The sequence below is a fragment of the Neolamprologus multifasciatus genome, chromosome 6, assembly GCF_963576455.1.
Source record: "Neolamprologus multifasciatus chromosome 6, fNeoMul1.2, whole genome shotgun sequence".
Classification (NCBI taxonomy): domain Eukaryota; kingdom Metazoa; phylum Chordata; class Actinopteri; order Cichliformes; family Cichlidae; genus Neolamprologus; species Neolamprologus multifasciatus.
Window position 1 is genome coordinate 24546134 of NC_140444.1, and position 26994 is coordinate 24573127.

General features: G+C 41.5%; 1 protein-coding gene across 1 annotated transcript in view; it reads right to left on the bottom strand.

The window, feature by feature from the left end:
* Window positions 1-127: 127 nt before the first annotated feature.
* Window positions 128-26994, bottom strand: part of LOC146517078 (ovochymase-2) — a 27746-nt gene continuing 879 nt past the window's right edge. The window contains exons 1-25 of the mRNA XM_085162337.1: window positions 26704-26994; window positions 23207-23337; window positions 22150-22243; window positions 20498-20638; window positions 20171-20268; window positions 17931-18057; window positions 17330-17524; window positions 16929-17144; window positions 13606-13746; window positions 12181-12426; window positions 11840-12025; window positions 10399-10508; window positions 10057-10157; window positions 9277-9554; window positions 8876-9039; window positions 6726-6909; window positions 6404-6622; window positions 5682-5816; window positions 5319-5540; window positions 5038-5220; window positions 3462-3574; window positions 3285-3379; window positions 2598-2887; window positions 1670-1830; window positions 128-1115 (exon numbers count right to left, since the gene is read on the bottom strand). The exon at window positions 26704-26994 is cut by the window's right edge and continues 879 nt beyond it. Of these exons, the coding sequence (XP_085018463.1) occupies window positions 906-1115; window positions 1670-1830; window positions 2598-2887; window positions 3285-3379; window positions 3462-3574; window positions 5038-5220; window positions 5319-5540; window positions 5682-5816; window positions 6404-6622; window positions 6726-6909; window positions 8876-9039; window positions 9277-9554; window positions 10057-10157; window positions 10399-10508; window positions 11840-12025; window positions 12181-12426; window positions 13606-13746; window positions 16929-17144; window positions 17330-17524; window positions 17931-18057; window positions 20171-20268; window positions 20498-20638; window positions 22150-22243; window positions 23207-23337; window positions 26704-26854 (4191 nt within the window). The 5' untranslated portion in view covers window positions 26855-26994 and the 3' untranslated portion in view covers window positions 128-905. The remainder of the gene's footprint in view (window positions 1116-1669; window positions 1831-2597; window positions 2888-3284; window positions 3380-3461; window positions 3575-5037; window positions 5221-5318; window positions 5541-5681; window positions 5817-6403; window positions 6623-6725; window positions 6910-8875; window positions 9040-9276; window positions 9555-10056; window positions 10158-10398; window positions 10509-11839; window positions 12026-12180; window positions 12427-13605; window positions 13747-16928; window positions 17145-17329; window positions 17525-17930; window positions 18058-20170; window positions 20269-20497; window positions 20639-22149; window positions 22244-23206; window positions 23338-26703) is intronic.

Below are 26994 nucleotides of genomic sequence, written 5' to 3' on the forward strand. Positions count from 1 at the left end.
AGTCTGAGGAAGTCCTGTCACTACCGGCAGACCATGAGCACAGATTAGAGCTTGTCTCTTTCTCTTTTCCTCCCTCTTCACCCCCTCCCCCCCCCTCCTTCTCCTAGGCTGAAATCTGAGCCGAGTTTTTTCATTGGCTCAGAGGCCTGGTCATGTGATCAAGGGGGGTTAAACCCCCAAAACTTCAAATATGTGCTGCAACATTCATCTACCAGAGAACAGAGCTAATCAGTGACTGGAAGAGAAATGAAGTAATGCTTTACTCGACGCTGTTTTAAAGTGCACGCAAAAACAGGAAACGGCTTCAGAGCCTCATGTAGTTTTATCAGACCAATGGTGATTTTTGTAAAGGTCTATTATTTGCAGCATCTAAGATTTAAACCAACCTTTTATTTTTTTGTTCTTTGATGTCCTTCTTTTTTTACGTATGGTTGTGGACTGAATAAAACAGATAAACAGCTGGTCAGAGAGACATTAAAACACAACAAGACAGTGGCTGGCAAATTAAGTTATATAAAATGACCATTAATTGTTTTTAACCTTGATTTTTTTTCACACCACACTTTTTATTAGTGTTAAAGTATTCATTTTGAACACAGAACTATAAAGTAAAAGGAAACAGTAAAGCTTTATAGATATGTATTTTTTATTTATACATGATATATTTATTCATTATTTTACAAATTATTTTACAAATATTTGCTTAAATATAATTTTCTTAAAATGTTCAGCAGTGTTTAATATGTAGAAACGTACAAACAATATGGTATTTACTAAATTATTTTACGGGACACAAGGCAACCTTGTAGGTTGGTGCTGCTGGTCAGCATTTGTTACATTCAGGGGGTTTTAAAGAGAAAAAAAAAATATAAACATGGAATAATCTCTACCTAAAGATGTCAGCTTTACAAAGCTTTTCCGCTTTCATAAATATACTTCTTGATGTTGCTGTCGATCCAGTCACTGAAGGCGGAAACGCGGGTAAACACTGATGGTTTCTTGTCTCTGATGCAGCCCTGAGCTCCAAAGCTGACAATGCCGTGCACCTCCCAGGTTGTATTTGTTCCTCCAGCAGCAGCGGCAGCTGTGCAGGCGAGGGGACCGCCGGAGTCACCCTACCAGGAGACAGCGGGACAAAGAAATCAGCAAAGATCTACTTATGATGCACTGCAGAACATTAGATTTTGGCAGCTGCTGTAAATCGTCTCCGTGACCTTGAATTTGTAAAAGTCAGTCTTTATTAACAGCCTGACAAAGTATTCATTAGGCAAATGTCAGAATTATGCTTTATGAAGCTCCTAAAATGTAAAACATCCCATTTTACACATTGCTGCATTTCTAGCAGCTGCTAATTAACGCTGGCGAATAATGTTTCTGTGTTCTTCTGTCTAATTACGCCTGCAAACTGGACAGCAGCCATTGAGATCAAGGCTGAATGACCGCAAACAAAACCGTTTTCAGGGAGCTGCATAAAAGACGAAGAGAGGCCGGCACACTTACGTAATGTTTTTAAATAACTCGGAAGGAATTTAAACAATGAACAACAGTCTCATCGTCTCCTAACAACTTTCAGTCTGTCCACTTAGATGATGGATGCATCGATATATTGTCCAAACGTCAGTGCATCCTTAATTCAAGCAAATACTCTTTTCTAAATGTGTCATCAAACCTGACAGGCTGACTTGAGCTCATCTGGGGACTCGTAGCCGGCACAGATCATGGAGGGCCTGAGGGTGTCCCACCAGTAAGCAGGCTTACTGCAGGTTTCGAAGTCGATAACAGGCAGCGCTGCCTGATTAAGCTTTTCGGCCACTTTGGGGAACAGGTTACCTAAATATAAGAAGAAAAAATTTTAATATTTACATCATAGAAATTTCAGAAAATAACACAAACATGTTTACACTAATAATTTTGTTTTACATATTGTATCACTAAATCTAAAGTCATCACTACTGCGGGATGCCAAAAAGTGGGTTTTTTATGTGTGTACCCCCATGTTTTAACAGCAGGGGACCTCCAGCTGAACCAGGCTCAGGGAGGCAGTAATGAGGAAGATAGAATGAGGAAACAGGATCCTACAGAGACTAGGAACAACAAACATCATAAAAAAATGAATACAGAAGAAAGTAGACAACAGTTAATCACATGCAGTAATAGTGGGGATTGGAAATTAAATAGGAAGTCCTCAGCAGCCTGAGCCTATAGCAGCATAAGTATAAATAGCTCAGGGTCACTGATCCAGCCTGTCGTTTCTGGGCAGAGACTCAATTTAGTGTAGTATTGGCTTTTTTAGACTATCAGTGTGCATTTAAAATCAAACAATCAAGATGTAATTGAAGTGTAAACGTTCAGCTTTAATTCCAGGGGTTTAACAAAAGTATTGCTTTAACTGTTTATGAACTACAGCCACTTTTATAAGTTGTCCCGTATTTTCAGAGGCTCAAAAGTAATTGGACAATTGAAAGTTGTTATTTCTTTCTTTTCTTTCTGTTGTGTTTTTTATGACTAGTTTCTCAGCATCACTGAGACAGGATGTTCCTAATTTTATAGTACAAGTACAGACCGAAGGAGGGTTCGAAATGCATGACTGTTTTTACCCTTCTCGTCTCCCCAGCCGGTGACAAAGCACGGCGTCCCAGCAGGCATCACAACCCCGGGTTTCGGCAAGCAGATGGGGCTGATCTCTCTTATCATATTGACAGGTTTGGCCAAGTGAACCAGGGCTATGTCGTTGGTGATGTCATTGGGATCCTGCTCATAGACAAATCCTTTGTGGCGAATGATGTTATCCACCTTGTAGCATTCCTCAGCTGAGGGAATGTCCATGGAGGAGTTCATGTGGTGTTTCCCCAGGCACATGCGCCAGAAGGAGGGTACATTCAGTGGGCTGGAAATCAAGTGAAAGATAAATGTGAAGGAGACAGAACAGGTTTTTATTTTTTCTTCAGCTTCTCTTTTAGCTTTTGCTGACTTTACTAATGATTGAATCTAAAAGGTCTCTACAGTTTCGTCTGATTTCTACAGTCATTGATCCGTACTGATTACTCCAGCTAGTTCCTAACTTTAGCTTTTGTAAGAAAAAGCTCACATAACTGTATGTAAAGGTTAAACTCATAACGAGAGCTTTAAAGCTGAGGGAAGATACAGATTCAGGTGATATCTCCCATTTCTTTACACTTTCATTTGATGAATTGTAACTTCAGATTTATCAGGTATAATCACTTTCAAAAACTGTGTGCTATTTAAATTCCTATAATTTAAATAGTTTTGTAGTTATATCTTACAACATGAAACAGTGAGCAGCAGTCAGGATCCATTCTTCATGAATCAAAGAGCCTCCACAGCCATGCATATAAGGTATAGGAGAGAACGGTGAAGCCTAAAAAGAGAGACATGAATATTTATAGAAGAAAAGATCTGCTCTGTCACTGACTGTCATGCAGAACGGGAGCTGACAGTACCTGCATAGAGACTTGCCAGGGCCAGGAGTGGGGGATTGCCTCTACACCATTTACAACTCTCACAGTGGCTGTGCTAGGTTTCACCTCTGGGTTTCCACAATTTTCTGGCCAGACTGGGAAAAGAAAGTGCACCATTTATTATAATATCTATACCAGTCATACAGTAAATATATTTTAAGTAAAGAATAAATGAGAAAAAAACCCCAGCAGCATAGCTTCTTTAAACTACAACATCAGTTTTTCTTACAGTAAAAGATAGATACAGTAGATAGATACAGTAAATTTAAGCAATACAGTGTAATACTGTCAGCTTGGTTACCATTATACTGTTTTTACCTGTGAAATATAACTGCATGCCCCAACACCCAGAGGCTTGTGTCAGTCTCTGTATTTTGGTGAACTATGAAAGGATATCAGCTGTGTCACAATTCCTACTCCTTGTGCCAGACAGGCATAAAACTGCTGCTGTTTTCAACATTGGACCAACAACCACTCTGAAGGTGAACTAGGCAGATGTGATTGACAGCTCATTCAAAGTGATGCCAAACCTTGCAGGTCTAAACCTTAACACCACAATGTTTAGTCTGTAAACTGAAATTACAACTTGTAAATTAGTGATTTAAAATTTGAACTTGAAACATTTGTGTTCATTTATATTTGCACCAAATACACAAATAAATTGGGAAGAAATTTTCAGTAGGTTCAGTATCAGTAATTACTGAATTCACCTGTATTTGCAAAGAACATCACAAATGTAACATTACAGGATGCAAAAACTCTCAATTCAAGTGCATAATCCTAGCTACAGTGGCTGCCATTCAATCCATATCTGTTTGTCAAACTTTGTGAAAAGAGTCTGATATAAATAAATAAGAAAGTGAAACTCAAGATACTCAAGCCTAACATTAGCTGGTATAATGTTAGCTTATAACTAGCTGTTGTCTAGCTGGCTCTTGTTGGCTGTCCAGAGACTGCTGCATGTCTAATCTGCTGACAATAAATAATTGCAATAACATCAAGAAAAAATAAGCATGTTTATGCACAATTCAGGTGTTAGAGCCTTGACTTCAGTTTAGGAGATGAGCCTTGATATTAGGAGGACATTTTATTAAGTAGCTGGTAATATGTCTTTCCTTAGTGTTTTTTTTCTTCTTTGGTGAAGAGGGCCCATTCTCAGATCCTTCATATCTTAAGATATAAATAAAATTTGCCTCCATTTCACATAAAGGGCTACAAGTTCCTTTCTTCTCTGACTGTGGTGTATTACTATGTGGCTAGTATCTAACTCTATACATATACGACATTAGCTTTAAAGACGATCTGTCTCGGCCGTTATATTCAAGATGGCGGAGCAACATGGTAGCTTCCACAAACCAATTAACACTCTATGTATTTTTAATGATAAATTCAAAATTTATGACAATGCATTAATTGTTGCAAAATGCAATTACAGACTAATAAATGTAAATCTATGAGTAAAGTAGTTTTTTTTAATTAAATAACCTAAAAAACTATGGCTGACTGTACCTTTAAAGTATCTTTATAGCAGTTTTTTACAGTGTATGTCTACACTCACTGATGGTGATGTTGTCCCATGGATTACTAGGGAGAGGTGGTAGAGTTGGGAAGATACTGGTGTCAGTAGTCCAGTAACCACGGAAACCCTTCTCTTGGCTGGCTCCGTTACTAAGGAAGCGGATGACGACTGTGTTACTAGGGATGTTGATGAGGGGTGGAGGGGCAAAGCCGCAGAATCGACCTGCAGAATAGAGGAGAATGAATCATAGTTTTCCACCATTGTGCGTTATGTGACCTGAGACATAAATTGTGGACGGTATTTAAAGTTCGGAGACCCACCGAGTGATGCCATCGTTTCACCATTGATGACCTCCACATAGTCCACACAATTTCCTAACAGGTTTACAGCTTGCAGCTCAAAGTGAGTGAAGGCTACATGAATACTTCTTGATGAAGGAACGTTGATGCGCCACGTGCAGACAGTCTGGGCTTGGTAGTCATTAGGCCAGTTAGGAGAAGTAATTTCACCCTGATCACTGCTGAAAGTCCCTCCACATGGAACTGAAGTACAACAAGAAGAAACAGGAGGGAAGGGAATAGAGTTTGAAAAGAGGAAAGGAGAAGATTTAAAAATATTATGAAAATTAGATATTTAATGCTTTACATTTTTACATTTTCCCTCGCAGTCTTATGTTATCTTACCTTCTGTAGGGTCCACTGCCCTCCAGGTGGCAGTGAAGCCTGAGTCAACCACTTTGTCGTTGGAGGAGAAACTGATGTGAAGCGTATTCCCATCACTCACCATGTCTGCAGGAGGCACGTGACTGCAGTGGGTACCTGAGGTAATATGAAAATGTGTTAAAAGCTCTGTCCTAGGAGTTCATTTCATAATAAAAATTCCCCCCAAACTGCAGATATGTGTTTGAGACATTTAGGGCTGATCACATGTGACACCACTATCTGTTCAGTGCTATGCCTGGCAAACTGATTAATGGCACTTTACCGCACAGTAAAAAAGGGTTATTTGAGTATATATTCTATCTCAATAAGGTGCCTGTACCAGTCTGTTTAATGCCATATTCTTTGGCACATGGTGGTTATATAACTGGAAGTGAAAGCTCCTTGTGGGGGTCAAAGGTTTTTCTTTTATTTGTTACTGGTCTGTAGGTATTTTTTTTTTACTTGTGTAGAGATTTATTTGTCTACTTTGGGCTTCTGGTTGCCATTCACGCTATGCAGATGTTCATTTTTTTTAGCCTGACAAATTTTAGGTTTTATCCTGACATCACAAATGATCAAACTTTAGAAATTATAATGATTGGTTACATCACTGTCATTGTGTCACAACAACAAGAGGCTGCACTGACTGTGCTGAAATGTCTGCGCTGGTGTCTAACAAGGAAAGAAGGCAGATCCTCACATACCCAGACTTCCTGTTTTGTCTGAGAGTCTGACTTTGTCATTTAGGCACAAATCACTCTCCTCCAGAGAGAAACTGTGGAAATGGAGGTGAACCAATTTGCCTTCAGGCACTTGAATATTCCACTGGCACTGGGCTGTGTTGCTGTAGGTGCCAGGGTAACCCATAGAGGACAGAGTGCCACCAGTACCAGTCAACTCCTTTGGTCCCCCACAGCCTGATGCTACATAGAGAAGACAGAGAGAGAAAACTGGCATTACGCTTTGACTTTGTCACATATTGTCACAGTGGAGAAACGAAGTATGTTTAAAGAGCTGGATTCATACTGTGCTCATTGTAGAGGTCTCGGCGGATGACATTTGTTATCCATGGGATGTAGGCAGAAGAGCGGGTGAACACAGAAGGCTTCTTATTCATAATGCATCCAATAGGGCCAAAGCTAGTTATGCCATGAACTTCCCAAGGATCGCCAATTTTATCCTGGCAAACCAGGGGTCCCCCTGAATCCCCCTGTCAAGAGTCAGAACATTAAAACACTAAGGTGGTTTTGTTGTTCTTTTAAAAGATTAGATTAGATAACTTTATTTAGTCCCACACTGGGGAAATTCACCTGTTAGAACCTGACAAGAGTCAGAAGGGAAAGTGAAATCAAAACCACACTACCAAGAGTAGTTAAATCCAAAATTATTTATCCTGAGTGAGAGGATGTTGAGAGGTGAGAGGTGTTGTCTGTAATGGACATTAGCTTGGCTAACATCCTCCTCTCACCCACCTCATCTATGGAGTCTAGGGGACTGAACTGCAAAGAGCTGGCCCTCTTCCCCAGTCCATTAAGTAGTTTCCAGTTTCTCTCTGTGCTGCCATCTCACCAGCAATGCTGACCAAAAGACATCAGCCTGCCCAGCAGATGGACTCTTTAGCCCTTCTTGTACAGAAATTAAGCGTTATCCGACCAGACCAGTTTACTGTTAAGATAAACCTCAATTTATAGCCGTTTATAACGTTCTCTGCTAGCCATCGGGGCGGGGGGGCTGGGAAGAGATGCTGGCTGTCCGATTGGCCTCCCTGCTGCTGCGGAGCCTGGGGCGGTCTGCTTGCCTCCACCCCGGAGGGAAGGGTAACATCTCTTGGGTCTGGGTGCCGTTTCCACCTCTGGGGGCGAGGATACCTGGACCCAGGGTATAGAGTATGTTTGGGGAGTGTGATTGTGTGTACATGTCCATTTACGTTTATTCCTACGTTGGGTGAGTGCTGAGTGTTTGTATATGTGTGCATGAGGGTGGGAATGCATGTCTGTGTCTGTGTGTGCCTGTTTGTCTGTGTCTATATGTCAGGTCGGGTCTTAGACTCCACCTCTCTGGGAACTCCCAGGCCCTCCAAAGTGTGGAGGCCTATCTCCCCTCACCACACTCCCTGCCGGTGACTGATGCCCTCAGGGGTCGGTGCATTGTTGGTTCTTGGTGTCCGGGGCTGGGCGCTCAGGTCATGTGCCAGCTCACTCCCGGTGGCTACTTGGCGGGGCCTGGCGCCTGCTGCTCGGTCAGGCCTCTTCCGGGGCGCGGGGGGCCCTCGGGCCTCCGGCCTCTGTGCCTGTGGCTCGGTTCACTCGGGCACAGCTGGCTGCCGGCGGAGCCGGCGGGCACGCCGGTGCAGCCCCCTCTAGCTTCTGCCCAGTGGCTACTGGGTGACCCCTCGTCTGGGGATCCTCAGCCCTTCCCATGAAGGTGGCACGGATGCCCCTCCGGTGGTCCTCCTTGGGCTCTTGCACTCTGGGGCCTCTGGATGTCTGGGGCCTGGATCTCCTCCATGCCTGCTTCATGCCCTGGGGGACAGGGCTATGGCTCTCTACATCCTCTAGCAGACCATTACATGGGGAAACCATTTGAATGCAAGCGCGCCGATCCACACAGGTGTGCACACGGGTGTTCACTGTTCGTAGACTTAAATCACACCTTTCTTGGCTGCTACTTCAAAGCACATTGTGCGCTGTCTGTCCTGCGTGCTGCACAACAACATTCAATATTTAGTATTTACTGCTGTTTACACTTAGCTAGATTAATGCGATGGTGTTGTGTATAGTATGTTGCTTTGTTTTGTTTTTTTTGCTTGTTTTCTATTCTTTTTCTCTCAACAGGTGATCCCGGAGATATTTTTTCTTCCCCCCTTTCTCACTGTCCCTCTCCCCTTCTGTTTTTCTTTTCCTTCCTCTTTCTTTCTCCCTTTCCTATCCCTCACTCATGTCTGTCCCGTCTGTAACAACTGAAAATAAAATAAATAATAAAAACAAAGGTCGATCAAATGGACCAATACGGCAATGCCATGATGATCCATTTGGCAAAATGAATCCATTGGGTATCCTTGTTGGTCTTCAGACAACAATTCTGACGGCTAAAGAACCAAATGGGACAGGCGAAAAAAAAATAAAATAAAAAAATTTATAGCCGCAATATAGCTCCTCTTATAGTTCTTCTTTTACCTGACAAACAGACTTGAGCTCATCAGGCAGGGTATAACCACAGCAGATCATGGAGGTCTTGACCTGGAACCACCAGTAATCCATCCTGTTACAGGTGTCATAAGGCACCACAGGCAAGGCGACCTGGTTGAGCGCTTCTGCAGCTTTAGGGTTAATTGAATCACCTGATAAACACACGGAGCCATTTCAATTGTTACAGAAGCCTCGAGATTGACGCTGGAACATTAAAAAAGAGGCATTTACACATTAAATCCAGCAGAGGGCATGCTAAATATACAATTCTGAGGTGATGCAGTTCTAATTCTTTGTAAATAAACATCACTTTAACACAGCTCTGAAACATCAGGCTTCAATTATTTTATCAGAGGCTGCTAATGAACATGACAAGACAAAAACAGCACCAGTTTCATCTCCCCAGCCGGTGGCGTAGCACTTCTTTCCCTCAGGTAGGCCTTCCTCTTCAGATGGAAGGCAAGCAAATGATATCTCATCAGTGGGTGTCACCTCTCCATCCAGTCTGACCAAGGCAATGTCAAACTCCACCGAGGGCACCGTGGGGTATTTGAAGCCCTCGTGGCGATAGATACCAGATATGCCGAAGCATCGCTCACTCGGCTCCGTGTAGGTCAAGTTGTGTTTGCCGAGGCACATGCGCCAACGCTCCAGCTCATCAGCGTATCTAGGTGGGAAATGAGCAGATGAACTAATGCTAATGCTTTACACTGTACCTGTCAGTGGACTGCGTGACATAAAGCTGTATCTGTTTGGATTGTGGGATTTCTAGTTCCACAAAAATGTATCTATCATATATATGTATACTCGAAAGGCTCCATGGTGCACCAGCACCTCTATTTCTAAAGAACACTGTAGCCTATTAGCCAAAGCGTTGAGGCATTTCTAACAAGGCATTGTTCCCACACTGTAATAAGCCCGAGGTAACAGTGCACACACACACACACACACACACACACACACACACACACACACACACACACACACACTGATAACTGCCTCCTGAGATTACACAAATGGGCTTCTAGAAAGTTTAGGAAAACATTTAATGACTTAAATGTCATTTCTTTGTAACTGAAAGACTTGAAAAACTTTTTTTTTTTTTTTTTTTTGGAACACATTACTAGAAATAGTACATATATTTATTGATGAGGAAACTGAACATGTACCTTATAAAGCAGTGAGCTGCTGTAAGTACCCAGTTCTTATGAATAAGAGTACCACCGCAGGTATGGGAGAATGTGGGTTCTGGCTGACTGGTCGGCCAGACCTGAAACAAGCAGAGAAGAAACTCACTAAACAGGATGATGATGATGATTAAATGTGATGAACAGCATTGGGTTCAGATCTGTACAGTCAATCAGAAAATTAATACAGGATACAGAAAAGGACACTGATATCATATTGTGAGGAAACTGTGACTGCACAGGTTATGTACTCGTGAGGCTTTTCGATGCCGTTTGTTTTCATCTTTCTGTGAATTTTCCTCACTGGCACATGGAGATTCTCACCTGCATGGACACTTGCCAGGGCCAGGAGTGCGGTGTGGCTGGCTCTCCATTCACAATACGTGACACAACAGCAGGAGGAATGGCTGGTTTCCCACATGTGCTTGGCCAGTCTGGAAAGGCAAACACCCACATGTACAGAGTCTCTCGAGAAATGATTTGTTTGTGCACTGTACGGGCTACACAAACAAATCTGTGCCCGTGTAAATAAAGCCTGAATAGACGGCACGTATCAGCAGCTAACAGACTTGTGTTTTTTTTAAATAATTTTCCAGTTGTATCAGGTTTAAACTGTGTCCTAATGATTCTGGCTTTTAGTAATATGCACACATACTGCAATGTCTTTATCTTCATTCAAAAATAATACCATGCTCCTGTGGCAAAATTCAGCTAATTGATGTCACAACATGGACATGCGTGAAGATATAAATTTATTAATCTACAGACTTCCCACTAAACTGTCCCAGTCACTCTTATCACACATTTTCTTCCTTTGTACTCATTTTACTTGCGTCACTCTATTCACAGGGCGACCCTGCAAGAGCCTGAATGAGTAAAATCTCCTAGACAGTGGAGCCCATCTATAAAACAATTTTCAGCTATCGGTTTGGCAGGGCCCTGCGCCACCTGGGGCTCATTGGCAATTGAAAAATGGAAATCAGGTGACAACCGGCAAGTTAGTAGGGAAAGTCGGCACATCAAATCACCTTGCTGTACTGCACATCTGGGAGACAGTAAAGGGGGTGTGAAGAAAGAATAAGTAGAAATCATGAATCAGATGAATGCGTGAAATGTGTCTGTGCAACAGCTGTGCGAAACTCTGGGGGTCACTTTAATTGGCTAGTGGGAACTACTGCCCAGCTGAAAGTGTGTTAGTTAAGATTAAGAAATACTAAACAGAGTGATCGATTTTATAAAATAGTTGCAGGTATTGAAGCCGTGCTGTGACAAATTGCAGGTCATTTATTTCAATCTGTGCAGAGCTCCACTGTCCCTAATGCTGCCTGACTGTTTCAGTACTTGCAGCAGTGTTTAACAGCGATGTTAAATGCAGCGCACTAATTTATTGTTTTGCTACTCGGATTCAGTGTGACACGCTGACAATGTGACATCTGATATATTACTGCCTTTTAAGGTTGTCATTGCTAATTTATTAGCAAAGAAATGCTTCTTTGCGCACACAGTCGACACTATATTCTATTGAAAGACCTTTGAGCCGTCTAATGCTACAGGGAACAAATGTGAACCTGAACCTAGCGAACTGGAAATCTAAAACAGTGCACCACAACAGGCCTTGTATAACTGATGGGAATAAACAGATTGTTTATGAGTTCAACACAGATCAGTCGATTTCTTTTCGTAGAAAAGTGTGGATCGATGCAGCTTCACCTATGCAGTCTAGGTGCTTGTAATAAACGGTGTGGGGCTGGAGCAGATACTCCACCTATGATGATGTTGTCCCAGGGATTGGGCTGAACAGGTGGCTCAGTTGGAGCAGGCAGGCTGGGGTTTGTTGTCCAATAGGCCCTGAAACCTTTAGCTTCAGTAAGCAAGTCTGTATGGAAACGAATCAGCAGCCTATTGCCGTTTGTCTGGATGGGATCAGGCAGCGTAGTTCCACAAAACTGACCTGAAAGGATTGATGACAAAAAACGTTTGTCCACAGTTCCAAAGTGACACAAAAAAGCTTCTTCAATTAACTGAAGCAGGACTTTCAGTTACTTTTGCTCTGCAGGTACAAATTATTTGGGGAACAGACATTGGCACCTGTAAAAACCTGCTTACCATAGCTTTGAATCAGTGCAGAAGTCAGACCATTGATGTCATAGACCATTATGTTATCATAGCATTTGGACGTTAGGGCATCTTTTGCTTCGAGGTCAAAATGGGTGAATGTCAGCGTGATTTTTTTTCCCAAAGGCACCTTGATGTTCCACATGCACTCGGTGTTGGCCTTGTAATTCATGGGCCAGTCCTGGGACTTGATAACTCCGGTTTCCTCCTTTGAAGAAAAGCCACAACCCAGGATTTCTGAAACAGACAGGGGAAATGATAGAAAACTGCATGAGAGCCTACTATGAAACATAGTACTGAATAGTACTAGTAACTGGCTAGCATAGTAACTGGCTATTTACTCCGTTGCATTAAGTATCAGAGAGGGGCATATACTTTTTTCAAGTAACGAGTAAAGTAAGGGATTACTATTGCAAAAACGGTAATTAGATTACTGTTACTTTCCCGTAGGAACGCTGCGTTACTAAAACCATGATTTTTTTGCGAGAATGTCTCATGACAGTGACGTAAGCGAGTGCGACGTTCGTGGCAACAGCTGTGTGCAGATCAACAATGGATCATATATCGAGTGCGGGAGAGAGTATGAGTGTTTAAACCGTGGAAGTACTGACCTTACTTTGAGTTTGATTCCATAAAAAGTGACAAAAACATTAGCGTCCGTTGTGCATGGGAAGAAAGCTTCTTTTTACACTGAAAAAAACCCTAAACAAGCTCCGAGTGCGCAACGACTTAATGGGAAATTCACAGAGAAACTCGTGGATTCTTCAACTGACCGCTGCGGCACACCTGCACCAGGGTAAACCTCCGCCTACCTCACTCCTGCTTTCCAGGTGAAAATAGAGCAACAGGACCGCTAGTGTTTGATTTTATTTATTTTCTGTGTTTTACTTGCATCTATTTGAAAGACTGAGTGTAAACACAAAAAATATTTTATTTTATGTGCTTTTATGTACTTGGACAGATTTGGAGTGGGGGCAAATATTGCCAAGTTGCGATGTATCATGGTGATAGACGCCTACCCAAAAAGCAAGAGGTGCTTCAAGCAAGCATTAATTAACTTTGTGAATGTTTATGCAACCAGGCTATTGTAAGTTTAAACAGATTAAAAGGTATAAATGTGTTTTTGAATGGAATTTTATGGGTTATGGATCACACTGAAGGTGTAAAAAATCCTTGACACGATTTATTTTTAATAACAAAAGCCTGGCATTTTTACAGGGGAGTGTAGACTTTTTATATCCACTGTAAATATGTGACAGAGGAGGAAGGATTTTATGTTCTGTCTTAATGAGGTGCTGTACTGCTACAGCATTATGTGCCTCAGGTGTGGAGGTGCTCCTGTGTATTTGTGTGTGTGTGTGTGTGTGTGTGTGTGTGTTTTGCACTCCTGCGAGTGTGTTCATCAGCGCTCAGTACCTGTGATATCCTCAGGGTACACAGCCTCCCACTTGGCAGAGAATCCGCGGTCTGTGAGGCGACTGTCAGACTGGAAGGTCACAGATATCGTGTCACTGGCGCTGACCACCACTGGGGGAAGGATGTAACCACAGTGTGTACCTGGATCAGCGAGAGGAAGGACAGACGAAAAAGGGAAGGTATGAGAGAATGAAACAAAGCAGAAGAGAGAGAGACAGTAACATCAGCTTCTAATGAGTAAAACATGTTGCAAATTAAGACGAACCCTTCACTAAGTTCAAAAAATCAGCATACATATTGGCAGATACACATGCCACATTATTAGGAACATCTGACTTGGATTACAGGACAAATTCAAATTCAAATTTTATTTATCACACACACAACCATACACAGTATCACATGAGGTGAAATGCTTGTAGCTGTGCAATGCAATGCCCAACCATTAAATTTACAAATTACAAATTTACAAATTTACAGGTTATACAAAATTTACAGATTTAACTTAGAAATTTACAGTAAAAAATGTGCAAATAGCAGAAAGAGATTATAAATTATAGGAAGTGTGCATGAAGAAAAACCAGAATGCGTGTGGTGATGTGATGTGTGTGGGAGTGTCCAGTCCTACACCTGGTTCAGGGCCCGAATAGCCTGGGGGAAGAAGCTCCTCCTCATTCTCTCTGTTTTGGCCTTAAGGGAGCGGAAGCGCTTCCCAGACCTCAACAGTGAGAAGAGTCCATTGTTGGGATGGGAGACGTCCATCATAATCTTCCTAGCTTTGGTCTTGCACCGCTTGGTGTAGATGGACAGCAAGTCAGGGAGCTCTGATTGAATGATGCGTTCGGCTGAGCGCACCACTCTTTGCAGATCTCGTCTGTCCTGCTTGGTGCTGTTCCCAAACCAGGTGCAGATGTTTCCCGTCAGGACGCTCTCGATGGTGCAGAAGTAGAAGTTCTTGAGCACCTTCAGTGGCAGATGGAAGTCTCTAAGTCTTCTGATGAAGAAGAGACGCTGACGGGCTTTCTTATCCAGGGTGTTGATGTGACAGGACCGTGACAGGTCCTGAGTGATGTGGACACCCAGGTATCGGAAACTGTCCACTCTCTCCACTGGTGTGCCACTGATAATGAGGGGCTTGTAATTCCTCGCCTGCTTTGTAGTGAAGTCCACGATCAGCTCCTTAGTCTTGCTGACGTTTAGGAGGAGGTTATTCTCCTGGCACCAGGTCTCCAGGTTCCTAATCTCCTCCAGGTAGGCCGTCTCGATGTTGTTGGAGATCAGGCCCACAACAACAGTGTTGTCAGCAAACTTGACAATGGAGGTGGTGTCTGATGTGGCTACACAGGCATAAGTGTACAGTGATTACAGCAGGGGGCTTAAAACACAGCCCTGAGGCGCCCCAGTGCTGAGTGAGATGGAGGGGGAGACTTGTTTTCCCACCCTCACTAAATATAATATGGACTGCCATATTGACATGACAGAACCATGCACTTGCTGTTGCTCAGCTAGTGACTGCGGAGGCCATCTGAGTCAAGTGAATCGCATGCAAGAATCCAGTCCAAGATGGTATGTGCTTTGTGAGACGGCGTGTTATTAATAGATCCATATACAGTGGTCATACAGAGGCATGGTCAATGAGGGAAGAAGTGTGCCAAGAGTATATCACCACGAGCTTGAACTCATGACATAATTCAGGATGAAAATCTGACACCACCAGCTGAATATCACAGCAGAAATAAACTATTCAAGCCTGGCAATGTTTTTCTTACCTTCCGCTGTCGTATGCTTCTGTAGTCCACTGATGAGCTTTCAGTCTTTTTATTACCTCAAACCTGTTGTGTTGTTTTTCTCTGACCTTTGCAATCAACAAAGCATCTGTTTGAGATTATTCTCTAACAACCCTACTGATGGCTGTGAATGAAAATCTCAGGACCGCATGATGTGCCGCTAACATGATGCATGGTGTAGAGGACGTTGTGTTAATTACTCTGCAACTCCATAGATACATATTGTGAGCACGATGACTTATGAACAATTCACACTAGACACTTTATCCTTAAACCAAAGGTACTTCATATAGACTACATGAGCTGATCAGAATTTGGAGAACTTTACAGTGAGAAAAATAATTATTTGATCCCCTGCTGAATTAGTGACATTACTCACTTATAAACAAACGAAAAGTCTCTACTTTTGATTGTAATTTCATTTTTATGAAGGGAGACAGAATAACCAAAAGTTATTAATTGATTTGCGTGTCATTGAGTGGAATTATTTGAATCCCAAGCACAACATGACTCACTCCTGTGAGGTTGAATAATCCTTGTTGACAAGCACAGTGGTAAGGCATTTATTGTAATCTTTCACCAGGTTTTCAAACATCTCTGTTCTAAATCCTTTAGCTTTCTTGACTGCCACTTGTTAACACAAGAATTTCTATAGGACTGAGCTCTGGGTAGACGACTCCATGTCCTTAATGTGCTTCTTCTTTAGCCACTCCTTTGTTGCCTTGGCGATCTGATTTGGGTCATTGTCATGCTGGAAAACCCATCCACGACCCATCTTCAGTGTGCTGGCTGAGGGAAGGAGGCTGTTCTCCTCTATCACCCTGGGTCAACACACCTGAATTGCATGATTAGTTTGTTACCAAGCCTCTGGGGAACTTCAGGACATGATGAGGAGGTCATTTAGCCATTTGAATCAGCTGTGTTGGACACTTAAACATAAATATACTAATATACAAATTATACTAATTTGTGACCATTAGAAAATAGCAAGAAAGTGAAATGCTGAAGCACAGTCAAAAAACAGTATTTTGATACAGTCCTCGTTGAAATTATTTTAGAAGTTAATGAATCTTTCACAACATCCTGCTTTTGGGCGTAAAGAACACAAGGACTTTTGTCATATTTCTAATTGTTATTTTTCCTTTGTGTTTTGTGCACAGAAACATATGCCCTAATCTAAAAGTATGCCCCACTAAAACACCATTTGCTTATCTGTGAGTGTTTCACGGAAAGAGTGCATCTCAGTGCTTTAGTCCTTGAGTACTGAGCAATAGATAAAGCTGTATCAGCCTCACTGCAGCCCCTGAAGTGAATAATGAGAGGTAATTTATAGTTTGCTGTGCTCTGTGCGACACAACTCCTAATCAACAGATTTACAGACGCAGCAGAGCGTCTGCAATAAACACAAGCCAACGGCCTCACATTCATGTGCTTCTCTCACAGGTCAACCGAGCTAAATTGCAAACAAAAAAAAAAAAGCATGCAGCATGTAGTCAACCAAGACAATGCAAGAACAAAATAGAAGTAATGGCTCACCTAGAGTGCTGTATTTGTCTGAGATGATCAGTTTGTCCTCCTTGCACATTCCAGTCTGTCCTGTGATGGCCAAGTCAGTAATCTGTAGCTTAACCATGAATCCTTTGGACACAGATATCTCCCAGGAATTATTTAAATGGGCAGGATATGGATTTGGGAAACCTGATGACTGAAGAACTCCTTTACGTCCATCAAGGATTACTGGGCCACCAGGTCCTGTAGCGAAACCAGGACTTGGTAATACTTCCTTCTTGTTTTGCTAATGTTAAAATCTGTCATTTTTGAGCACCGCTTATTGTCAATTCAGTATAATCAGTTTGCTTTAATGCACAACTGCCCCATGAACGGGGGGGGGGGGGGGGGGGGGGGGGGGGGGTTCAGGCTTTGGAGAAGGTGCTTACCTGAAGTTGTGGCAGGTGGAAAGGTTTGTGTGGGGCGTGCGGTCGTGGTGGTGGTGACAACAGGAGGAAGGCTGGACTTTGTGTACGTTGCACTGAATCCTTTTGAAGCCAGACTGTTGTCAGATTTGAAGCGGACCACCATCATGTTGCTGCTGATTTCCAGCGGCTTCGGCATGGTTCCGCCACATAATTTACCTGTGATGGATTACACGTCTGTGACAAAGCGATAGACACTTACGCAGCCTTGTGTAAGAACAACAGCATTCCCACATTTCAGCTTTGACAATGGTAGCTGCTACGTGTTGCTTGAGAAGTCAGATGGAGACAGATTTAAATTCATTAAGATTAAAATAGACTCGAGAAACTTGGCCCATTGTACAGCTTCTCAAACTTTTAATTGAGCTCATCTTTTATTCATGGCCCTACAAAGTTGACATTGTTAATGTTGAACAAAGCCCACAGTCTATTCTGACATTTTAACACATCCCGTTTTCCTCTTAGTCACATATCCAGCTTTGATGTAAACTCTACTGATGAGTGAAAACAGTTTGGTATGTAAAGAAGAACTGTGGATTTTGTTTGTAATTTGTGCCATGCTTACCTGCTAACTGAGGGCTGGCCCGGTTGTAATCATAGACCTGAACAAAGTCTCCACAGGCTTCAGGGACCAGGTCAAAAGAGGTGAATGTCAGTCGGACCGTTTCACCTTCAGGCACTGTGATTCTCCACTGATTCAAAGAGCAAACGCAAGAGTGTGAAACGCTGTGTCTGCTATGGATTTAAAGAGAGACTATTATGCTAATTTCCAACTCCACATTTATCATTCTTGGACTATAGTACAGTAGCTTTTCACCATTTACTCTGTTGCAAACAAGACACTTTAACTACTCCCCATTTAAGCCAACTGCATTCTGATTGGCTGCCCCTTGCAAACAGGTTTAGGTGGACCCTGAAAGGACCATGTTAAGGAAATCCCCTCTTATTGACATCAGCAGGCCCAAGAGTAGAAATAACTGTGTGAAGTAGTGTGTTTAGTGTGTTCAGAGCAGTCTGAAACACTAGCTTTACTTGCAAATACACTGACATTATTCTTTTAAACACTGACCATATTTAATATGAGCATCCATCATTTCAACTAATGGAAAATGACAAAAGGCTTAATATTTGCCCTTTAAAATTATTTTGATGTAGTTTCAGTAATGCACAGCGCAGCCATCTGCATCACTCCTCATGTTCTCCTTCTACTAGTCTTGGGTTTCGACATAGGCTACTGTAACTCATAAATAATTCTCTCACCGACTCTGCTCTTGTTTGGACAGACGGTGATCTGTCGAGCTCAAGCTCAGCCAGATGAAATCATGGTGACAGCCAAATAATGCCATGTGACTCCACATCCAAACCCAGCATGCAAAGCCGCACATCCGAATACACTCTGATTTATTTAGATGCATTAATGAAGGATCAGAACCACAAACGCCATCTGGGTGAGAATCGGAAACGTCTAGGCTCGTCTATGCTAATACATCACTGTCGTCAATGTTATATGAGATATTTAGGATATTTAGGAGTATATATCTTTACCAATCCACTTTTGGCAATTAGATTTATTTTTGATTAGATTTTAAACAAAAAGCCCATAAATGATGTTCAAAATTAGGCATAACCTATATCCTATATCTAAATCTATTCAAACAGACAACAGTTTCAGACATTAGTGGCATTTATAGGAAGCAGTAAGAGCACATTTTTACTATTTGCAATTACTTACATACTATTCTTATTGCAAGAGACAATTAGCTCAGCTTTACACTGAAACCAAGTGGAACCACTTGCCTTGTTTAAATGTTAAACTCAAAGCCTCCTATTAGTCTGACTTTAAAGTTTTAAAGATGTTTACCTCTGTTGCTTATCTGGTCACATCAGTTTAATATCCTAAATGAGATATTTTTGTAGATGTGTGTAAACAACTAAATCTCTGCACATACAAACGTGCATGAGGCTCTTTTTAATTTTCCTGAATTAGCTGTGTTTACGCTGCCACTGGATCTGAACACTGTAACTGCATTTGAAAGTCAGATACAGTGCTTTAGGAAATCGCTGGAGCTTGGCTGCTTACTTACTGGGTAATTGCTCCAGCAGCTCTCTAATGATGTTAACTTTTATTTTTCAGATTCCTTTTTGTGTGCGGATCAAACAAAACCGACAAACACGTTAATTACTGAATTTTAGACGTGTGTTTTTGAGCCTTGGAGACGGGCAGGGTGGCTCGTTTGTTTTTTCTTTATGCTAATCCGGCTAATTATCTAAGTGGGTTTATTACGACCAACCTCCTTCAGCTGTGCATGGAAATTGAAATCTGATATAGAAATGTCAGTTATGGCCGCTGTATCATACTGCAGTATGATACAGCGGCCATAACTGACATAAGGGTCATTGGTGCTTCCTCAGATGATTCATATATGTTGATGATTGTTATATTTGCTTTTAATTGGCCTGTTTTCTCATTTCTAATTGCTCTTATTTCCCAGTTTTATATCCTTCTGCTGTCAGTATTACTTCACCTTATATAGTTTCATTTTTATCTCTTCATACAGTTTTTTTATGGGTTGCTTGTTTCCTGTCTTGTCCTGTGACGATGCATTAGATTTTTAACTGTTTTTAATGGTACAATATAAATTAAATTATTATCATTATTATTATTATTATTATTATTATTATTAGTAGTAGTAGTAGTAGTAGTAGTAGTAGTAGTAGTATTCAGATGTATAATTCCAGTCTTAATGAAATGCTGTTGGATCTGAGCTGGTGTTTGCATGTTTTAGTTCATGTGTGTGGCTCTACCTGGTATAGCGCTCCGTTCGGGTAGTTTTGCTCTGGGAAGCCAGGCGTCATCAGATTCCCCTGATCACCTTGGAGAAAGCCGCCGGCTCCGGCTATTTCTGGCAGCAGGGATGAAGGGCACTTCATTTCCACAGATAGCGCAAGGATACCCACAGCTCACCCCTCCACCTACCCACCCCAGTTTTGATTGACCATCTATTACCCCTCGTCTCACCTTGCACCCATCCCTACAACATTCCCCTTCCAGGTCAATCGTGTAACGTAAGACAGAGATCCAACGTTATGTCAGGCTTATTTCCTCGATGAAGTAATTTCTTATAGTCTTACCTGATGTGAGCTGTGGAGCCACAGCTTTGTAATGAGCCTTGAATCCTCGGTCTGTTTTTCTGTCATTGGTGTCAAAGTAGACCGTCAGCTGGTTTGTCAGCGACACCACTGGGTTCGGTTTATTGTAGCCACAGTATTTACCTATAAATATCACAGATAAGATGTAGCTGGTTCATTATAGGGGTAATAGACAGCTCTAAAGTTACAATGATCACAAACAAGCACAACAAGACCACACAGTGAACAAAAAAGGGGAAAAAACCTGAATGACCACAAAAGGGGTAAGTCATTGCTTTCAGTCCGAGTGTCTCTTTTATGTGCCGTGTTGGAGTGATCAAAAGTCTTTTACATGCATGTGTCAGAGGGAGGTGCAAATAGCACTTATTAACAATTATGATGTCAGATTAGAATGACTTGAGGGGGTAGGGACAAATAAGTATATACTGCCTACTCCTTTTCAAACAAATAATAGAATGATATTCTGTAATGATTGTGAAGGCACATGTTTGAAATAAACTGAACTGAACTGAACTTAAAGCTGTTTAATTCGCATCAGTTTATCACAACAAATGTTATGTTATGTAATATGTGTGTAATAAATGAGGGCTTTATTGTAGTGTTAAAGACTTACAGTAGAACAATGGACACTGATTTGAATAAGCTTTGCATTTTATTTCTATATTTTTTCATATTTTTTCTTGACAAATTGTAGTTTGCAAATTAATCATGTTTTGGAATATTTTCAGTGTTGCATTTAGCAAGTTTAGAAGTGCCAGAGTTTGATTATCAGATCAAATTATCCGTGGCACTTATCTCTGAGTGCTTTCACTTGATATGCTTATCTCCCTTTTTCACAGAGGTGGCATTTACAGACCTCTTTGAACTCTTTGTATGATGAAATGGTTTTACAATTAGCAGCCTCATCAGGTTTTATCTTTTTTCATGTATTTTACTTTTTTTAAAGTCAATATATATATATGAAATACAGAATTTCCCCTAAGGCCAAATATATTTGACTTTACACTTTTACTTCACTTCTTCTTTGTCTTTCAGCTGCTCCCTTTAGGGAGGCCTCCATCTCAGCCGAGACACACCTAGCATCCTCCTTTGTCTCACAACTGTCTCAAAAACCCTGTGAGTTTCCCTCTTTCCTCCTGCCCGGCAGCTCCTCCTGTCTCCTTCTCATTCATACACATGTATTCAGTCGTGCTTATGTCTCTCCAGTGCGCACTTCCTCTCTTCCACCTGCTTCCTGGACTTACTGCAGATCACAATGTCATCTGCAAACATCACAGTCCACAGAGACTCCTGCCTGAACTCAACTCAACCTGTCCACCTAATTTCCCAAATATAGTCCCATTCTTTAAATCTGTGCCCTAGTCTGGCAACACCAAATCCAAGTTCATGATATTATTCCTTCCTAATAAACTCTGCTGTGTGGTTAAAAACAGTGTTGGAGTTAGTGCAGAGTAATGTGCACTGAACCAGCGTGACCGTGTGTAGCTCACTAGCTGAGTCTGCCCGTGGAGAGATGAAACCCTTAGCCTTGAAAGGGCAGATGCCCATCTGTCCAGAAACTGAACACAATCTTTTAAAAATAATTTCCTATGCCCCACCCTGCCGGAAGGCTGGAATTTATGTGTGATATTTACCGATGATTCCCACTGAGTCTTGCAGTGTGATAAAGTCTGCTGTGCAGAGCTGGGTGTCCTCCAAGGCAAACTCCTCAAACCACAAATGGATCACCTGCAACACAAACACGCAGAAGTGTTTCATCTTTCTTTTTTGAAACTGAGAAGGCGCTGCTGAAGAGATAGGCGAGCGTGAGAGCTCGGTGTGAATTCTGACTGTGCATGTGTGCACGCGTGCGAGAGCAGGGTTTTATGTTCGCTTATGTGTTCAAATACAGAGAAATAGAGATGCATATAGATAACAGCCACTGTGTCGGGCATGCAGGAGGGCAGCCGTGCTGCCAGAGAAAGAAGGATCAAAGATTTGTTTTGTCCTCTGGGTCTGAGAAGGAAAGCTGAGGAGAATGAAGGAGACAAGGCAGCCATCTGTCCACACCGCTGCCACCGCACTCATCCCAGCTGTCCTCTACTGCTTGGCCCCACATAAGACAGTTTCCATAACAGTAATGTGACAAACTCTGCTGATCAGACAGCAGACAGAAGCACCGTGAAAGACTGTGAAATAGAGACACGAGTAAATGGTTTTGATCTGAACTAAAAAGAGAGATAATGTGACTGTGCTGAAACTGTTGTTCACAGGAAAATCATTTCAGACACTTAGAAGCCTGGAAATTGTTTCCCTTTATACTATAATAATTAATTAAAAAAAAAAAAAAACTTCTGATAAAACCTTTTTATGGATGGAGTTACAAAACCAAGACCAGCCGTGAAATCATCTCAAGAGAAGCGTTGTGGAGTCTTCTGAGCCACTATTACAGAGAAAACTCACCTCTGCTTTGCTTGAACCTGATCATAATAAGCCACTGTAATTTCTTGAATGTGTAAATGAAAAGGATTACAGCTGTTAAGATTGATTAAAATTTTTAGATATAAACTCTTGTTGGAGTTTGTTTACAGCTTCTTTGTTTTTCAACTTTTCTTAATGCATAATTAAATTTTCTTTCTAATTTTACTTTCTGGTGATATAATTTAAAGAGAGGCTGAAGATCAGAAGCGCTCTGATGATGATTCTCGTCACCTTCTCAGGGTCCACGGTGATGTGCCAAGCACAGCTTTGGCCACTGTCGTAGCTGCTGGGGTAGTTTGAGCTGGTGAAGGTGCCCAACTCTCCAGACAGCTCTTGAGGAGCCCCACACCCTAAGGTCAGCCCTGGAAATACATCAGATGGTTAAGCTCAGCCATCTTTTTTTTTTTTTTTTTAAAATCATGGCAATATGATCTCCATTTGAAATACAGCCACCCTTCATCAATTAACAAAACACCGTTCAATTCTATTCACTTCATTTTTATTCATATGGAGGCAAATCACAACAACAGTCACTGTACAATAACAAAAAAACGCTCTTCCTGTGCACTCTGTAGCTCCTGGATTCATTTGTAGATTGCAGCATTAGGAGCCTTTGAGCTGACTGCGACAGCTGATTGCTGCGCTCTTATACCCAGTGCAAACCAGGAACCTGCTAAACCAATTATCCTTCCTTAAAGACTGTGGGGTTTATACCTAGGGATTTGGGTTTTTCACTTCTTGACTCTGAATCCCGTTTCTTTATTCAATCCTCCTTTAGATTAAACAGGTTCAGTTAATTTTTTGCTCAGCTTAATAGTTTGTATAGGGTTTTGTTATGTGTCAAATTTGTATGTTAGTGTCATCGTCTCTGTGTTTTGATGACTGAGGTGGACTGGAATAAGTTATTTTTCAGGTATTTGGTTCTAAATAAAATGATATGTCGTATAGTATGCAGTCGGGCTGGGTTTAATTTGACAGTCATTTTTGCAACACGCTGACTGAAGTGTGTTGTCAGTAAAGGCATGACCATTTATGATCGCGCAAACACTTAAACACTTGAATTTCTTTTTATTAAAAAACACTATAAAGGCATGTGATTTTAAAGTCGAAGCCTTGGTGACAGCATTGATGACACTGTGGCATCCACAGTGTTGTGTGTTGTGCATGTTGCCAGAGAAGCTTCGGTCACAGCGTCTTTTTTTCTGTGGTGCAAAAGAAAAACTAATCTGTAACAGAGTTTTTTCATGAGATTTACGTATTTGTTAAAGTGATGAAGACCAGGGGAAAATAATAATAATCATACAGTAATTCCTGATCAAATAGTCAAACGTGCAGCACACTTATTTGACAGCTGTTTTTCAGGAGCGAAGCACCAACTGATGAGTAACGTAAGAATCCATTTGTTTCTGCTGATAATCACCACTTTACGCCTCTCAGGCAACAAACAATTCAGGGTTCATTCTCCAAAGACAAAACAAGTCAGCTTAAATGTGTCTGCTTTCACAAAGCAGCCATTTTCATCTATTGAATTTCTTTTTTCACGCTTAAGGCCAGAATGAATGATTGTTTTGCTAAACTGGAGCTCTGAAAAAATAGAGGAGATGGTGTCTGTGGATGGTATTATAGTAAGGACCGCTGCAGTGGTGATGATGCATGCAATAAAATTAAACAGTCATTTTGCGATACCGAGAGCTCCTGTTTGTGCACCTTTTCTTGTGTGTGGCTTAATTTCTTAGGGATCAGAAAGTAAAAGCCCCTGTAAAAAACCATTGCATGACTTGTTTACTTTTTCACATCAGCAAAAACTCATGTAGGCTTTTCTTACCTTTATTTTCATAACAGCAATTTATTAGCACTGGTCTTACATTTTCTGTTGCCTTGAGTCTGTTTCCTGCTCCGGTATTTGCTACAGAAAAGGCTGTGGAAGTCTTACAGCCAGCCCTCCAGTCTAAGAGTGCACTGTGAGACTGTACTTTGCCCTAAATGCTGATCTCAGCATGTTAACTTGGTCACAGCTGAAGGTTTTACTCTGTTTGCATGTTTACGCTTCAGTACAGTTGAGCCTGACATTAGTTCTTAAGGTATTTGTAAAAAACAAATAATTTAATGGCTTTAAAATGTTTTATATGCATGTTTATATAAAAAAGGGGAAAAAACTTTAGTAATAATATTTTTATAGTTTATAATATAATAGCTGCTGAGATACTTTTCAGTCTGGGCCAAGGTGCAACTTCCAGAGTTGAAAAATTAAGCCAACACCAAAGTGTTTGGAGCTCCACTTCCTCTCTGTGCTTCTTGTAAATGGTAAATGGCCTGTATTTGTATAGTGCTTTACTAGTCCCTAAGGACCCCAAAGCACTTTACACATCCAGTCATCAATGTAGCTTGATGGCAAGCTACATTGTAGCCACAGCCACCCTGGGGCGCACTGACAGAGACGAGGCTGCCGGACACTGGCGCCACCAGGCCCTCTGACCACCACTGGTAGGCAACGGGTGAAGTGTCTTGCCCAAGGACACAACGACCGAGACTGTCGGAGCCGGGGCTCGAACCGGCAACCTTTCGATTACAAGGCGAACTCCCAACTCTTGAGCCACGATTGCCCCGATTCTTGAGTTAGTCTATCATTTTAAAATGTCTGACTTTTTAGAATTAAAAATATATATTTACAGCCTGGTATAAAAACAGTTTTGGTCTCTATGGATACTTATAACAACTCTGAGTAGGGTGAATTTTTTTTCTTATAAGTCATCTACTTATATACTGGAGTTAGAGGCCTGGCTGTGTTGATTCACAGGTTTGTGTGTGTGTGTGTTTGTGTGGGGTTAAAGTATTTTGGAGCATCTTAATGGATTTTCTGACTAACCTCATGGTTTGTTGTATGGTACAGTCTGTTGTGTTTAGATGATATGTGCATCTCTTACATTGTGCCCATGAAATTTATGAATGCAGCTAGCTAACCAAGCTAGCTATTATTGGCTAAAAATTGAATGTAGCTGTACCCTAAAAGGAAATTCCAAAAACAGCATTAGTCCAAACCCAATGGGTGACGTCTGCCTGTGAAGTAGCTGAAGTATCTTTAGGCAAATACAGAACCTTGAGTTGCTCTCAGTGTGTTTGTTAGAGAAGCAATGTTGGGTAGAAAGCACGTAGGTGCAGAATGCCCAAGCAGGAAAGTGCTATATAGAAATCAGTTCAGACTGCAGATGCAATCAAATCATTATTATGATGATGCATGTTGGTTAATTTTGTACTTTGCAAGAATTATTTCAGATATTTTAGATGCGTTGAGAATTTTAGCTCAGTACATTCACTTTGGCATGTCTCTGTATACTGGCTTTGTTCAAATCAACAACTGAACAATCATTGACCAGTTATTTACCAGCAATAAAGATATTTTATTATGTATCAGCAATCTCTGCAAAATCTCCACGAGGTTTTCTAGAAAGAGCTACGAGATGCAACATGTGTCATTCACACACGTTCATGGTCAGCACACCAAACTTGTGAATATCAAAATTTGCCTAAAAAATGTTGGAATTTACATCATAAATGAGGACTAAGTTAAAAAAAAAGATTTATGATTTTTATTTTAGAAGAACATAATCAAGTATATAAGAGGTTTGAGAAAATCCTCAGCAAAATATCGCTTCTCGTTTTGAAGCACCTCAGGGAAATGCTGATATTAAAAGGGAGCATGGTGTGTTTCAGCGGGTGTAAACACTCACCTTCTGTTTCTGTTTCTGAGTTGGCTTTGTCAACGAAGTAGATGACCACAAGGCCGATGCAGGCGCCGGTCATTGCTACGAAGATAAATATCAGACATATTTCCAGGGTGCTCATACCCCGGGAACGTCTGTGACCCTTCTCCACATCCATTTTCCTCGCAGTGCAGGAGACGGTGCCTCGTCCAACAATTCACCCCCTTATTGGCCACACATTGAGGACCATGTCTAAACTTTAACACCACAGATGGACCTTGAGCTCAGTCAGATGTGGTATTGCAGCACACCAGCCCT